The 16,306-nt window shown below is 43.3% G+C and overlaps 1 protein-coding gene across 2 annotated transcripts in view; it reads right to left on the bottom strand.

Annotated features, from left to right (window-relative positions):
• Window positions 1-16,306, bottom strand: part of LOC115200170 (membrane-associated phosphatidylinositol transfer protein 2) — a 91,564-nt gene that overhangs the window by 4,152 nt on the left and 71,106 nt on the right. For both annotated transcript variants that reach the window (XM_029762982.1, XM_029762983.1), the window contains 10 exons: window positions 13,747-13,851; window positions 13,555-13,619; window positions 11,125-11,369; window positions 10,812-11,001; window positions 9,446-9,565; window positions 8,975-9,189; window positions 7,969-8,144; window positions 3,884-4,054; window positions 2,610-2,762; window positions 1,291-1,455 (listed from right to left, as the gene is read on the bottom strand). In XM_029762982.1, the coding sequence (XP_029618842.1) occupies window positions 1,291-1,455; window positions 2,610-2,762; window positions 3,884-4,054; window positions 7,969-8,144; window positions 8,975-9,189; window positions 9,446-9,565; window positions 10,812-11,001; window positions 11,125-11,369; window positions 13,555-13,619; window positions 13,747-13,851 (1,605 nt within the window). The remainder of the gene's footprint in view (window positions 1-1,290; window positions 1,456-2,609; window positions 2,763-3,883; window positions 4,055-7,968; window positions 8,145-8,974; window positions 9,190-9,445; window positions 9,566-10,811; window positions 11,002-11,124; window positions 11,370-13,554; window positions 13,620-13,746; window positions 13,852-16,306) is intronic.

The following is a 16,306-nucleotide window of genomic DNA, read 5'->3' as shown; positions in this document are numbered from 1 at the left end:
AATTCCAGTTTGCAAACATGTGTAAAGTACTTCTGCTACAAGCTGCATTCACAACCTGAAACTGGCTTCAAAACAAAGTAATCAATTAAGTGTCCGACTGGTCCTCATATAAACTGAAAAGGAAGGTTAGAATTATCTTTGACAAAACCCATTTTCATACTTATTTTGTGTGTGTATATTCCATTCTGTTGCATTTCTGAACAGCGACAAAAGCATTCCATGGCACTTGCTTTTGACAAGCAATGAGCAATTCTTTCAATGACTGGAAATGACCTCATCAACGCACTATTACAACCTCCCAACTGAGTAGAACGTTAGTAAATGTTTGAAAGCTGTGTTATGGGTCCTTATTTAGGACATATCCACTTCAGACAGAGATTACAAGGGAAAGCCAGACTTTGGGAGACATTCTTCTTTACATCAAACACAAAAGAAGCTTGGGCATCTGGGTAGACAGTGTGACAAGGTGCGAACAATGCAGGAATGAATCAGTGAAACAGGGTCTCTTTACATGCATTGCAAACACATTAAATAAATGCAGAACTCCTCCTTTGCATTTACATTCAAACAATGGCTCAGAGTAGGACGAACACGCAGTGACAGGACGTGAGCTTTTGCTTCTTCAGTAGTCATGTTTTAATCTTCTGGCACATTGAATTTGAACAATGGATATGTCTGTGGTGATGTTTTGCTCCCTCTCTGATGAAGGGGCTTAGAGCAGTGTAATCCATCACAGGTGTCGTAATGTGTTGGAGCTGAGCTAGCAGATAACTAAGTGGTTATTCTGTGAATGCAGGCACAACTGGGTCACTACAGAGCTGCTCGGGATCCGGCGCACTGAGTGATGTGTGCAGAGTGTGAGTAAGGAGGGTGAGAATCAGAGAGAGAGAAGATTGGGATGAGAATGAAGGAGTGAAGTAGGACGAGCAAGAAAGGAGAAATAGAGAGAAAGACTAGAGAAGAGTGAAAGAGGAATTGAGATAGAGCAGTGTGTGTGAGTGAGTGAGTGAGTGAGTGAGTGAGTGAGTGAGTGAGTGAGTGAGTGAGTGAGTGAGTGAGTGAGTGAGTGAGTGAGTGAGTGAGAAGCGATTGACTGAAGGAGGAGTTGAGATGGAGCAGTGTGTGAGTGTGTGAGTGAGTGAGTGAGTGAGTGAGTGAGTGAGTGAGTGAGTGAGAGAGAGAGAGAGAGAGAGAGAATCTAGAGAAGAGATTGACTGAAAGAGGAGTTAATTGAGATGGAGCAGTGTGAGTGAGAGAGAGAGAGATACTTGTGGTAAGGAGAACACTTACTGTTGGCTATGTTGGTGGCAGTGTAACTGTCTGCCATTCCTGAGACCTGGCTGGCAATGCTGACCTCACTGGCCCTCCGCAGGCCCCGGCAGTGGGGGCCCGTAACGGGGGAGGAGGGGTACGAACTGTCCATGAAGACACCACCATGAGACTGAACAAAATCCGCTATTGAGCCGAAACAAGGATATCCCATTAGACATAGACAAGAGGAGAGGTGGATGAACAGGGAGGTAACAGGATGAGAAGGAAGGGGTTTGCATCCAAGAAATGTGATGGGCCAGGCCATGGTTTTAGTGGGTGTGAAACCAGCAGGAACCAACGTCAGATTTCTGTGACAATCAGTGAGTGGTCAAATAGTGTTCTGATGAATACACATTACTATGTCTCAACAGGTTTAATGTCTGTCAAATGATTAGCTGGATTATTATTAGCATGTATCACTAAGGTGATAACAGTTCCATTTAGTATGTGTAATCAACATGTAACAGAAAGGTCAGGAGATACGATATTGACCACAAGGATACACAATTACAATGCAAGGGGCAGGGTTACATGTTTCAAGCAGACATCTGAGCAACACAGTCAGTATAGCTTCCAAGTCTCCGATTTGGCAAAATCACCCACTAGGAGAAGATAGTTCTCTAGTCACAGTGTTATGGCTTATATGGAAACATTTGCCTATCACCTTTACACACTCCCCAACGCTTGTATTTGTCGTTAAGGAGATGCTGCAGCAGCAAAGAAACCACATCACAACAATGAATGCAGGTAGTGGTACCATATTTTCATACCATTACAAAGAACATTAATAATTGATGGTAACAGCAAGCACAACACAGCAAAACAAGGACAGACTCTTCCAGGTCAAGGGTTCCTACAAGTACCTATCTGAATAATTCACTGTGCAGGCATTGCTGTCTCTCTAAATCACTAAAATGCAAACAACAATAATGACTATTATGTTTTGATTAGCAAAATGACCTCATTTTCGTAGAGATAGTGTAAACAGACAGGCTCTGAGAGCCATGCTAATGAGCTATAATAAAGGTAATGGACTGAATACTGCAGAAACAGGGCAGGACATGTCATGCAGGACATGTTTGACCTGGAACAGTCAGTAATGTGACCCCAACTCTTGACTGGGGTAACATTCTCACAGCATTTTCATGCACCAGTTTTGGTAAGGGTCTGAAAACATATACACACAGACACAGTCAGTGTGGAAAGGGAAGGTGGAACTGCAACTAACACAAAAATACACGTGTACGACACAGAGTGAGAGACTTCCCCCCGAGAGGTGAAGAGGAGACGCTACACACACTCCAGAACAGCAGGTGTGGCCTTGAGGGAGCCCTCCTGCCAGTTTAGCACCGGCACAGGGATGCAGGTCTCGCTGATGGGCTCCTGACAGCGGAAAGAGAGGGAGGGCCCAGTATCGAGCAGGAGCTGAGGGTTGCTCTGGACTGTCTCCACTAGAGGGGGAGGTGGGGGTTCAGAGGGGAGGGGGCAGGGGGGTCAGGGGAAGGGGGCAGGTTTTGCAGAGATGGGGAAGGAGGCCCAGAGAGGAGGAGAAAAGGAGACAATGAAGACACAGAAAAGACAGCAAAGGCGAGTCAAGCCCAGGAAATACTGCAGTAGCAGTAACTAAGGCAACAACAGGTTCTAGAGTACAGCTAAAGTGTGCACTAGAAGGGTAATGCTGTTATTGGATTCTAATTCAGTCTCGGCTGACTCTAACTCATATTTAAATGTACCTCAGCACACACTGATCAACAAACCAAAATTCGTCTTTAAGACTTTCTGTACAGTAAACCTGAGGATATGGACTGACAGCTCATTAGATCAAAATGATCATTATATTACTTAACAATCTATTATATCATATCTAAGATAAAAAGAATCCCAGCTAGTAGCCATTCACAACTAGCACTTCCCTTGCTGCTCTTGCTGATTAAAGGATATCCATGAATGGAAAAGACTATCAGCAAAGGAGAGATTGAGTCTCAAGCATTACTTCTTGAATAGCAGAATAATAGTGTATCATTGAGCCCTACTTAAACAGAAAGGGTGCAGTGTAGCCTGTAAGGTTACTCTACTGTAAGGGCTAGCCAGCCACAACAGAAACCAGCAGCACCATGAAAACATATAGATGAGAACATTGCTTCACAAAGACTTGAAGCACAAACAATAGAAAAATGTTACATTTTTCTTAACTTAAAGGACTTTCCGGCCTCTAATAGCAATCCTCAGACCACTGGCAAAATGTCTCAGAGACATACCTTGTGGGAAAGAAAACTAACTACATAATCCATCACATTTGTCAGTTTCTACACACCCTGTTACATCACACAGAGTCCCCAACGGATAATCAAAACACGGGTTATATAACCTATGAATGTAACAAAATGTGTACATTTTTCTTTGCATATAAATACACAACAGTTATATGCTCATACAGGTACAAGAGTGTGTGTGTGTGTGTGTGTGTGTGTGTGTGTGTGTGTGTGGGTGTGTGTGTGTGTGTGTGTGTGTGTGTGTGTGTGTGTGTGTGTGTGTGTGTACACGTTTCCAGCACTCAGTCCAGTGTGCTCACCCAGTAGAGCGGAGTTGCCGTCCCCCAGGGGGAAGCGTGTGTACCGGGGAACATTGAAAGGGGGCAGGAGGTGGAACTTCTTCTCCAGGAGGGGCTCCAGGCGCGAGGCCGAGGGGTCGGCTGGGTGGAACAGGTTGTAGACCTGCTGGCAGGCAGGGCGCAGCTGGGCCACTAGGGGGAGACAGAGTTAACAGGCAGAAAGAGGTCCTCACTAGTTACTACAGCCACAAAGTCAGAAGGGTCGACCAATCAGATGAGGGAGTGTGATGACACCTATGACGAGAGACATGCATTTATTTTATCTAGTGATCCATCAATGATGTTGGTTTTATTACAGATAATAAATGACCACCGTTCTAAATGCAAAGTGGTAATCGGATGTCTTATTCAAACTCCGCTTGCAAGCTTATAATGATGTTTGCCCTTACTCATAGTTATTTGTCTTAAACGAAATATACTTAACAAAAATATAAACGCAACATGTAAAGTGTTGGTCCCATGTTGAAAGCTGAAATGAAAGATCCCAGACATTTTCCATACGCACAAAAAGCTTATTTCTCTCAAATTTTGTGCACAAATTTGTTTACATCCCTGTTAGTGAGCATTTCTCCTTTGCCAAGATAATCCATCCACCTGATAGGTGTTGCATATCCAGAAGCTCATTAAACAGCATGATCATTACACAGGTGTACCTTGTGCTGGGGACAATAAAAGGCCACTCTAAAATGCATTGTTTTGTCACACAACACAATACCACATACATTTTGAGGGAGCCTGCAATTGGCATGAATGTCCACCAGAGTCATTTTAGAGAATTTGGTAGTACGTCCAACCCGCCTCACAACCACAGACCACTTGTAACCACGCCAGCCCGGGACCTCCACATCTGGCTTTTTCACCTGCTGGATCGTCTGAGACCAGCCACTCGGACAGCTGATGAAACTGTGGTTTTGAACAACCCAATAATTTCTGCACAAACTATTGGAAACCGTCTCAGGAAAGCTCATACTGTGTCAAGATCCTTAGGCCCATTGTCGTGCCATTCATCCGCCATCACCTCATGTTTCAGCATGATAATGCACGGACCCATGTCGCAAGGAAAATGTCCCAGTCCATTGCCTGCATACTCACCAGATATGTCACCCATTGAGCATGTTTGGGATGCTCTGGATCAACGTGTACAACAGCATGTTCCAGTTCCCACCAATATCCAGCAACATCGCACAGCCATTGAGAAGTGAGATAACATTCCACAGGCCACAATCAACAGACTGATCATCTCTATGTGTCACGCTGCATGATGCAAATGGTGGTCACACCAGATACTGAGTGGTTTTCTAATCCACGCCCTACTTTTTTAAAGGTATCTGTGACCAACAGAGGCATATCAGTATTCCCAGTCATGTGAAATCCATAGTTTAGGGCCTAATGCATTTATTTCCTTTGATGAACTTTAACTCAGTAAAATCTTTGAAATTGTTGCATGTTGCGTTTAGATTTTTACTCCAATATCTGCATTGTTTTTGAAATGGCATGTAAACAAACAAATTGCCATCTTGATTTTAGATTTTTAATTTTCCAAATCCACAAGTAAAACATACAGTTTCATAGAAATGTTCACAGAAATTAAAATATTTGAAATTGGCCATTTTTTGGCTGATTTAAGACTAAAACTTCAACCCTGTTACTGTATTTGACATCTAGGCACTTACTATAGTAATTTCTTTATTTAACATAGCATAGCCTTGTAGTCCACCTTTTTGGTATTTTGTACCATTTTCCATCTCTGTACAAAGGCATGGAAGCTATGGAAGATGACAAAACATTTAATAATTGCAATTGATTGGACTTACATGACACCCAAAGCTCTTTACAGTCTAAGGGGAAACTCATCACCCTGACCCCACTTACATTCATTTGTATTTATTTTATTGTCCTATCCACCCCCCACTTCAGAAGACAAAAGTAACATTGTTTTAAATGTTTTGTTTTTTTACAGCTATTTGGTACAAAACATTAAGAACACCTGCTCTTTCTATGACATGGACTGACCAGGTGAATCCAGGTGAAAGCTATGATCCCTTATTGATATCACCTGTTAAATCCACTTCATATCAGTGTAGATGAAGGGGAGGAGACAGGTTTTTTCATTTTATTTAACCAGCTAAATTGACTGAGAACACATTCTCATTTTACAGCAATGACCTGGTGAATAGTCACAGGGGAGAAGAGGGGGATGAATGAGCCAATTGTAACCTGGGGATGATTAGGTGACCGTGATGATATGAGGGTCAGGTTAGGAATTTAGCCAGGACACCAGGGTTAACACCCCTACTCTTTCGATAAGTGCCATGGGATCTTTAGTGACCACAGAGAGTCAGGACACCCGTTTAACGTCCCATCCAAAAGACGCAACCCTACACAATCACTGCCCTGGGGCATTGGGATCATTTTTTTAAACCAGAGGAAAAGGTGCCTCCTACTGACTCTCCAACACCACTTCCAGCAGCATCTGGTCTCCCATCTAGGGACCAACCAGGACCAACCCTGCTTAGCTTCTGCAGCAAGCCAGCAGTGGGATACAGGGTGGTATGCTGCTGGCTAAAGGGGGTGAATGGGCAAGATAAAAGATTTAAGTGCCTTTGAATGGTGTATGGTAGTAGGTGCAAGGCACACCTTTGTGTCAAGAACTGCAACACCGCTGGGGTTTTCCACGCTCAACAGTTTCCTTTATGTATCCAGCCAACTTGACACAACTGTGGGAAGCTTGGAGTCAACATGGGCCAGCATCCCTGTGGAATGCTTTCAACACCTTGTCCATGCTCTAATGAATTAAGGCTGTTCTGAGGGCAAAAAGGGGGAGGGGGTGCAACTTAATATTAGGAAGGTGTCCTTAATGATTTCTACACTCAGTGTACATTATTGATACACTTTACATACATGGTACTTTTATACACATAATTACATGATAAGAATACAGTTTGATATGTACCCCTACGGAGGGGTTTCAAAACAGAGAGTGGTGCTGGAAATCTGACCCTTGTACTGATTTCTGTTTCACATTGAGTCTCCACAAAGGAGATTTGGAGATCTGTCTTTGAACTTCCTGCCTTCTTGTTCATTTCAGCAGCATATTTCTCTTTGGCTTTTGTTTGTTTGTCTTTCCCCTGGTGGCATACATACGTCATTGTACCCACAACTTGAAATGGAACACCATTGAATGGGAGACTGAGTTTTTTCCCTGCCAAAGGCTGTGCATCTGTTGGTCAACAACAAGGTCAACAATGATATATTACTATTAGAATGAAAGGCTTGTAGGGAAACTAACAACGTTGCTCTATCAAATAGAATAACTCTGTGCTTGGAATGGAATCCCTTACGCTAGCTATCTCATTTTAGATGAGTAGCAAAAGCTTCTTACTAGTTATCAAAAAAGAAAAGACAACTTACCCTTTTGCCCAAAACTTTTGTCCTTGTTCAATGTTATGAATTTTAATGACGTTGCCAATCCTTGTTCCCGAATGTATTTAGTCCACAAACTTGAACTCGAGATATGCCATTTCGAAAATTAGGCTTTTCCCACAAACCGGAATACATGTCATCACACTCCCTCATCTGATTGGTCGAGTAGGCAGGCCTTCTGACTTTGTGGCAACTAGTGGCGGCGTGTAAAGGAGAAGAAGGGGATTTCAAGGAGATAAGACCCCACTGTACCTCCTAGGTTTTCACTACCCAATTCAGACCACACCACTTTTAAATGTTAATTATAAACTGGGTGGTCTCGCCCTGAATGCTGATTGGCTGACAGCCCCGGTATATCAGACCGTATACCACGGGTATGACAAAACATTTATTTTTACATTGCTAACCCGTTTATAATAGCAATATGGCACCTCGCGGGTTTGTGGTATATGGCCAATATACCACGGCTAAGGGCTGTATCCAGGCAACCCGCGTTGCGTCGCGCTTAAGAACATCCCTTAGCCGTGGTATATTGGCCATATACCACCACCCTGTGCCTTATTGCTTAACTAACACATTTTTAAGGCACTTTATTCATTTTACCTCTGTTTAGGTGGGCTTACCATCCAGCACAGGAATGACAGTCTTCCTCAGGGCGAGGACAAGGCCCAGAGGAGAGCCGAAGAGGAAGAAGTCTGCCACCTCAAATTCAAACTTCCCCAGAGAGCCTGCATCCTGAAAGGTGCTGCTACTGGACCTGCGTGAGCATGGGTCGGTCCGCAGAACACTGGAGTGGATGCTGAGGCAACAACAGACAAACAGTCAGGGTCACAAGGAGGGAAGCACACCCACATTAGGTATATCTCACTGATCATCCCCAAAGCCAACATCTCATTTGGCCGCCTTTCCTTCCAGTTCTCTGCTGCCAGTGACTGGAACGAATTGCAAAAATCATTGAAGCTGGAGACTTTAAACATCAGCTATCTGAGCAGTTAACCGATCGCTGCAGCTGTACATAGTCCATCTGTAAATAGCCCACCCAATCTACCTACCTCATCCCCATACTGTTTTTATTTACTTTTCTGCTCTTTTGCACAGCAATATCTCTACTTACACATCATCATCTGCTCATTTATCACTCCTGTGTTAATCTGATAAATTGTAATTCTTCGCTACTTTGGCCTATTTATTGCCTACCTCCTCATGCCTTTTGCACACACTGTATATAGACTTTCTTTTTTTTCTACTGTGTCATTGACTTGTTTATTGTGTTATTGGCTTGTTCATTGTTTATTCCATGTGTAACTCTGTGTTGTTGTCTGTGTCACACTGCTTTGCTTTATCTTGGCCAGGTCGCAGTTGTAAATGAGAACTTGTTCTCAACTAGCCTACCTGGTTAAATAAAGGTGAAATATATATATATATATATTTTTTAAACATCTACTGTATACACACAAACACAGCACACAGTAAGAGAAACAGAGATCAATGTAGGTAAACGATTATAGCAACCCATGACTCTACATTATCACATGCATAGCCATATACCCTTCTCAGTACAGTAACAATATTAACCATCAGCTACATCAATGATGTCATGTAACTGTAGTAATGTAACCCCTGTCACACCTAGTCAGGAAGGCCTGGTGGTGGTTGATGGTGTCCAACTCGTATGTGGAGGAGTCGCTCGTCTTGCGGGGCAGCTGTCTCTTGGGGTCATCTGGTCCTCCTGAGCGGGGGATGTCAACGTTGCTGCGGCTCAGGTGGCGGCTGCTCTCCAGGGTGGGAGAGGCAGAGCCATACCCACTGTTGATGATGATCCCTGGAGAGAGGAGGTCCTGGTCCTGCAGGGAGGTATGAGAAGAAGGACAGAGGTTGGGGAATGTACAGTGAACCTGACCGATAAGCAAACGGCACCAGAACGAGGATGGGTGCTGGATAAGTGTCCTTTCTTAGAGGAGAAATGTGGTGGTGAAATAGTGGAGGGCTGTAACTTGTATTTAGGGTGAATAAGGGCTACTGGTTGAGTGTCTGGGATTTGGGGTAGGGGCAAAGCTTAGGAACAGGGAAAGTAGCTAAGCATTAAGGTTTGGGTCTTACCTGTACGCTCATAACACTACCCCTGCGGCTGCTGTTCTGGCTCTCACCAATAGTCTGGTTGCTGATACACAAGGCGTCAAACCCCAAGATCCCTCCCACGCAGTCCCCAATCAAGCACACCTACATAGAGGTCACAGGTCAATTTACTAAAACAGATCAGATCATTAGATATCAATCAAGCAGGATGCAGATAAGAGGGTCCAATCCCTTTTAAACTAATCAGATGTCATAACCACGTAATCAAACAAACCCGCCCGAGCAAACACACACACACACACACACACACACACACACACACACACACACACACACACGTTTGGTCCCCACAAGGATAGTAAAACAAACAATTGATTCCCATTCAAAATCATATTTTCCCTAACCCTTAACCCCTAACCCCAATTGTAACCGTAACCCTAAACCTAACCCCTATGCCTAAAATAGCTGTTTTGCTTGTAGGGACCAGTGAAATGTCCGAATTGTCCTTGTTTTACTATCCTTGAGTGGACTTCTGGTCCCCACAAGGATAGTAAAACCAAAAACACAAACAAACATACACACACACCTACACACAAATCTAAAGCTAGATGAAAATACATCCTGTATTGAATGAGCAATCTATTAAATTATGTGAGCGTCTGACAATTTGTTATAAAAAGGCTTGAATTTATACAAAATTGAACCTGTGTCAAATATCGAATGCTAGCTTCATTTTGGTTATCTAAAAGAACATTGAGTAACAGAAAACACCCACACCCACATAATTCAGAAACAGAAAACACCGACGGCCAAAAAATTCAGAAACAGAAAACACCCACACAATTCAGAAACAGAAAACACCCACACCCACATAATTCAGAAACAGAAAACACACACACCCACATAATTCAGAAACAGAAAACACCCACACCCACATAATTCAGAAACAGAAAACACACACACCCACATAATTCAGAAACAGAAAACACCCACACCCACATAATTCAGAAACAGAAAACACACACACCCACATAATTCAGAAACAGAAAACACCCACACCCACATAATTCAGAAACAGAAAACACACACACCCACATAATTCAGAAACAGAAAACACCCACACCCACATAATTCAGAAACAGAAAACACACACACCCACATAATTCAGAAACAGAAAACACACATAATTCATTGGTGCTAAACGGCTTCAACACTGATGTTCTTCCAATAAATCAAGTGCATCTCCACCTTGACTAGGGAACATGCTCTTGAATCTTAGTATTTGGACTGAAGATATTATGTTCTGCCATTTGAGAGTTCCAAATAAAGAGCAGCCCATGCCCACACCTGGAACAATGGAGAGGCTGACAGGCCAGTGGCAGCACCTCACCTGGCCAGAGAAGGTTGTCCCATCCAGGGACCTGATAAAGTCGTTATACACCTGGTTGGCTCTCATGATGACGGTGGCCACAGCCTCCTGGTACTGGGGGGCGGAGGTGGCCAGGAGAGGCAGGGCAGCCAGGGGGATGTGGTCCTGACTGCTTGACAGACAGCTCTCATCATAGCTGTACGGGCTCAGACTGAAGCCAGGGACAGACACACACAGGGGAAAGCTTCGTAATAGTAGTAGTAGTGTGTGTACTGTAGTTATGTACACATTACAATATCTATGGTCGTGTAGTGTGTGTGTGCGTGTCCCTCACTTGGACACCAAGGAGAAGGCCTCAGCACAGATGGCAGGGCAGGGTACCAGGCGGATGGCGATTCGTCCCAGCGCGGTGGGATAGTGCACGCGCATCACTGTGTCAAAGGCAGTGCTGATGGTGTTGACATCGCCCTGCTTACTGGTCTGGTCCCCTCCTCCTGTGTCCAGGATGTTGCCTCCATGTAGCACCAGGATCAGCACGTGGATCTTAGAAGGCTGCAGACACTGCTGAGAGGAGAGGTCCTATTATGGGGAGAGGAAAGGAGGGGGAATTGCAGGATGAGGGACATTAGAGAGATCTGTTAAACTCAAGGGAAATGAAGCCATTCACCCATGGAACCATGCTTCTGGCTTGGCTGCTAATGATTCATGACCACTGACAATATGCTTCATGACTTACTCACAAAACTAGCCACCCGAGCAACGGCCTGTTCACCCTGCTACCATATAGAAGGCGGAGACAGTACAGGTGCATCAAAGCTGGGACCGAGTGACTGAAAAACAGCTTCTATCTCCAGGACATCAGACTGTTAAACAGTCACCACTAGCTGGCTTTAGTCACTGTTACTAGCCGGCTACCAGCCGGTACTCAAACCTGCACCTAGAGACTGTTGCCCTATGTACATAGTCATTGAATAATGGTCACTTTAATAATGTTTACATACTGTTTTACCTACTTCCTATGTATATACTGTATTCTAGTCAAGGCCTATCCTATATAACTACTGCTGTACACACCTTTTCTATTCATATACTGTCCATAATGTCTGTACACACCATCATACTCATATATATTTATATTCTGGACTCTAATATTTCTATATTAATTTCTTTATTTTTATTTTGCCGATTTGCACATTTTGTTTTGTATCGTTAGGTATTACTCCACTGTTGGAGCTAGGAACATAAGCATTTCGCTGCACCCGCGATAACCCCCGTTTTCCTGGTTTAATATGTGGGCTCTCAGTGTGGGGAAGAGAAGGTATGAGGCACTCTGGAAAATGTTGGGTTTATGACAGCATATTTTTAACTCACCCCCTTTTGTCCACAGAACAGCCTCAATTCGTTGGGGCATGGACTCTACAAGGTGTTGAAAGCGTTCCATAGGAATGCTGGCCCATGTTGAGTCCAATGCTTCTCACAGTTGTGTCAAGTTGGCTGGATGTCCTTTGGGTGGTGGACCATTCTTGATACACACGGGAAACTGTTGAGTGTGAAAAACCCAGCAGCGTTGCAGTTCTTGACACACTCAACCTGATGCGCATGGCACCTACTACTATACCCCGTTCTAAGGCACTTAAATATTTTGTGTTGCCCATTCACCCTCTGAATGGCACACATACACAATCCATGTCTCAATTGTCTCAAGTCTTAAAAATCCTTATTTAACCTGTCTCCTCCCCTTCATCTACACTGATTGAAGTGGATTTAACAAGTGACATCAATAAGGGATCAAAGCTTTCACCTGGAATCACCTGGTCAGTCTATGTCATGGAAAGAGTGTTCTTAATGTTTTGTACACTCAGTGTATACTGATACATCTCATTGTGTGTTCAGTGTGCACTTCCACTTCCTTCAGACATGAATCACAGGAAGTCCATATGTGATGTCACCCTTCTGGTAATGTAATATTGATAGTAAAGCAATAGTAATGTGGCAGCACAACAGCATGCCCGTCCAGCTTTCATCTGCACACTCAGACAGCATTAGAGCATCATTAAGAGACACTGGACCAACCAACACCCCAGCTGGTCACACTGCAAACGCTTCCAACTTTAGCCAACCACAACAACAAGCCAAGAACAACAACATAAGCCAAGGGTAAAGACACATTTGTATACAAATACAAAACCACACTCACATAAAAAGGGAAAACATAATGTGCAGTTTTGCCATTTTTTACAGATTTGTTGAATCCAAAACTCACATTCTTCACAAAGGCTGTACACTGTAAACTCCACGGCAAGACTACAGTACAGAGGACATTTCACAAGGGATAGGGAAGGGGTAGGCTGGGGGCTGGGTCAGGGCGATTAGTACTGGGTCTGTTCGGGTCTCTATGGATCTACTCTGGCCCATAATGCAATGGGACAGGAAGTTTACTTACTGACTGGTGCTTTGTTATGGTGATGGTGGGAATGGCAGAGCTATTGGCTTGGTTAATAACAGAGCCACGCATCTGAACACAAGAGGACAGAGAGGCTGGAGTGGACCCCTCTCTGACTTTCACAACTAAAGCCCTAAGCAGAGTATTACACATCAACGCCTACTGTTAAGCTAGAACACTTTAGTGACTGGGATTGAAGTTTCCTTTTAGCTTATTCCTCCTGTATGTTCAATGTTGACATGTTGTCAGAATATAGCTGTCATGGTGTTGTTGGTATACCAATGTTCGGTTGGAAAGCCATTCACCCTCACAGGTACCTACCTCATCTAGTCTCTCGTCACCGGCCTCCCTTCCATAGTCCCCTGCCATGTCCTTGTATAGCTCTCCTGCAGAAACATCCACAGACACACTTTACCATTGAGAATCAGAGTAATATAATACTGTCAGTAAAAGGAAACTTTGACACAAACTACATCTCCTATCATACAACCCACACAGCGTTCCTCTCCATACCAGGGGTGTCTTCTGCATCAGCCGACTCAATCTTGTCCATGAGGTCGTCAGAGTTCCACTTGGCAATCTCCTTGGGAAAGACCTCTTCATCACCTGACAAGTCCTCTGTGGGGGAGAAGGGACAGATGTGATTTTTACAAAAATGGAATTATCAAGCATAACACCTGCTAAGTCAATGTGCCACTATCTCATCTTCAGTATATAACACCAAACGTTTTAGACATTTCTATGTTCACAAATGTGAAAGGGTCTTCCATGTACTGTCTGAGTACAGCTAGAGACAAACATACACCCTAATCCCTACCATATTACATTATGAGGCCATGTGACCACTCCTTTAAGATAAATAAATATGAATACTGATTAATAAAAGTAATTGCCACCCTGCATGTTCCTCTGAAAACCCAGTGGTTTTGCAATAGCATAGCCTGCTCAATTGAATCAACAAGCCACTGGGACACTGGGATCCTTCTGTGAAATCACATTACACATACTCTAGTCTAAGCACGTCTGCTTTATCAAAACGTCACCACTCATAAAAGTCCATAAAAATGTTTACTGGTCCTCGGTTGCACAGATCAGGGAGAAGCTCAGACCAGTTAAAGGAGCTGAGCAGTAGAAAAGCTTTTACATGAGCATTTATCTGAGTTCAATCAAACACTTTTCAGCACAAATTGATCAGAATGATGCTACAAAACAGTAGCATTCATGCGTGACAATCATGTCATCATGAACTAACATGAAATGTCATCAATGGATACAGTGTAAGTACAGTACCAGTCAAAAGTTTGGACGCATTTACTCATTCAGGGGTTTTTCTTAATTGTACCATTTTCTATATTGTAGAATAATAGTGAAGACATAAAAACTATGAAATAACACATATGGAATCATGTAAGAACCAAAAAAGTGTTTCACCAAATCAAAATATATTTGAGATTTGAGATTCTTCAAAGTAGCCACCATTTGCCTTGATGACAGCTTTACACACTCTTGGCATTCTCTCAACCAGCTTCATGAGGAATGCTTTTCCAACAGTCTTGAAAGAGTTCCCACATATGCTGAGCACTTGTTGGCTGCTTTTCCTTCACTCTGTGGTCCAATTCACCCCAAACCATCTCAATTGGGTTGAGATCGGGTGATTGTGGAGGCCAGGTCATCTGATGCAGCACTCCATCAATCTCCTTCTTGGAAAAATAGCCCTTACATAGCCTGAAGGTGTGTTTTGGGTCATTGTCCTGTTGAAAAACAAATTATGGTCCCACTAAGCGCAAACCAGATGGGATGGCGTATCGCTGCAGAATGCTTTGGTATCCATGCTGATCAAGTCTGCCTTGAATTCTAAATAAATCACAGACAGTGTCACCAGCAAAGCACCCCCACACCATCACACCTCCTCCTCCATGCTACACGGTGGGAACCATACATGCAGAGATCATCCGTTCACCTATTCTGCGTCTCACAAAGACACAGCGGTTGGAACCAAAAATCTCAAGTTTGGACTCATCAGACCAAAGGACAGATTTCCACTGGTCTAATGTCCATTGCTCGTGTTTCTTGGCCCAAGCAACTCTCTTCTCTCTCTCTCTCCTTGAATTAATTTATTTTTACATAGTAGTGGTTTCCTTGCAGCATGTCGACCATGAAGGCCTGATTCACGCAGTCTCCTCTGAACAGTTGATGTTGAGATGTGTTTGTTACTTGAACTCTGTGAAGCATTTATTTGGTCTGCAATCTGAGGTGCAGTTAACTCTAATGAATTTATCCTCTGCAGCAGAGGTAACTCTGGGTCTTCCTTTCCTGTGGTGGTCCTCATGAGAGCCAGTTTCATCATAGTGCTTGATGGTTTTTGCGACAGCTCTTGAAGAAACTTTCAAAGTTCTTGAAATGTTCCGGATTGACTGACCTTCATGTCTTGAAGTAATGATGGACTGTCGTTTCTCTTTGCGAATTTGAGCTGTTCTTGCCATAATATGGACTTGGGCTTCTACCAAGTAGGGCTATCTTCTGTATACCCCCCTACCTTGTCACAACACATTTGATTGGCTCAAACGCATTAAGAAGGAAAGAAATTCCACAAATGAACAAGGCACACCTGTTAATTGAAATGCATTCCAGGTGACTGACTACCTCATGAAGCTGGTTGAGAGAATGCCAAGAGTGTGAAAAGCTGTCATCAAGGCAAAGGATGGCCTCTTTGAAGAATCTCAAATATAAAATATATTTTGATTTGTTTAACACTTTTGTGGTTACTACGTGATTCCATATGAGTTATTTCATTGTTTTGATGTCTTCACTATTATTCTACAATCTAGAAAATAGTAAAAATAAAGATAAACCCTTGAATGAGTAAATGTGTCCAAACTTTTGACTGGTACTGTAGTGGCACTATGATTATAGATGAAATGTTATGGCTATATACACTGTGTACAAAACATGAAGAACAGCTCTTTCCATGACATAGACTACCAGGTGAACGCTATGATCCCTTATTGATGTCACTTGTTAAATCCACTTCAATCAGTATAACTGACTGAGGAGACAGGTTAAGGAAGGATTT

This window comes from Salmo trutta, chromosome 9 (assembly GCF_901001165.1).
Source record: "Salmo trutta chromosome 9, fSalTru1.1, whole genome shotgun sequence".
NCBI classification, from domain to species: Eukaryota; Metazoa; Chordata; class Actinopteri; order Salmoniformes; family Salmonidae; genus Salmo; species Salmo trutta.
The sequence above is the reverse complement of the archived record's forward strand: the minus strand, read 5'-3'. Positions and strand labels throughout refer to the sequence as shown.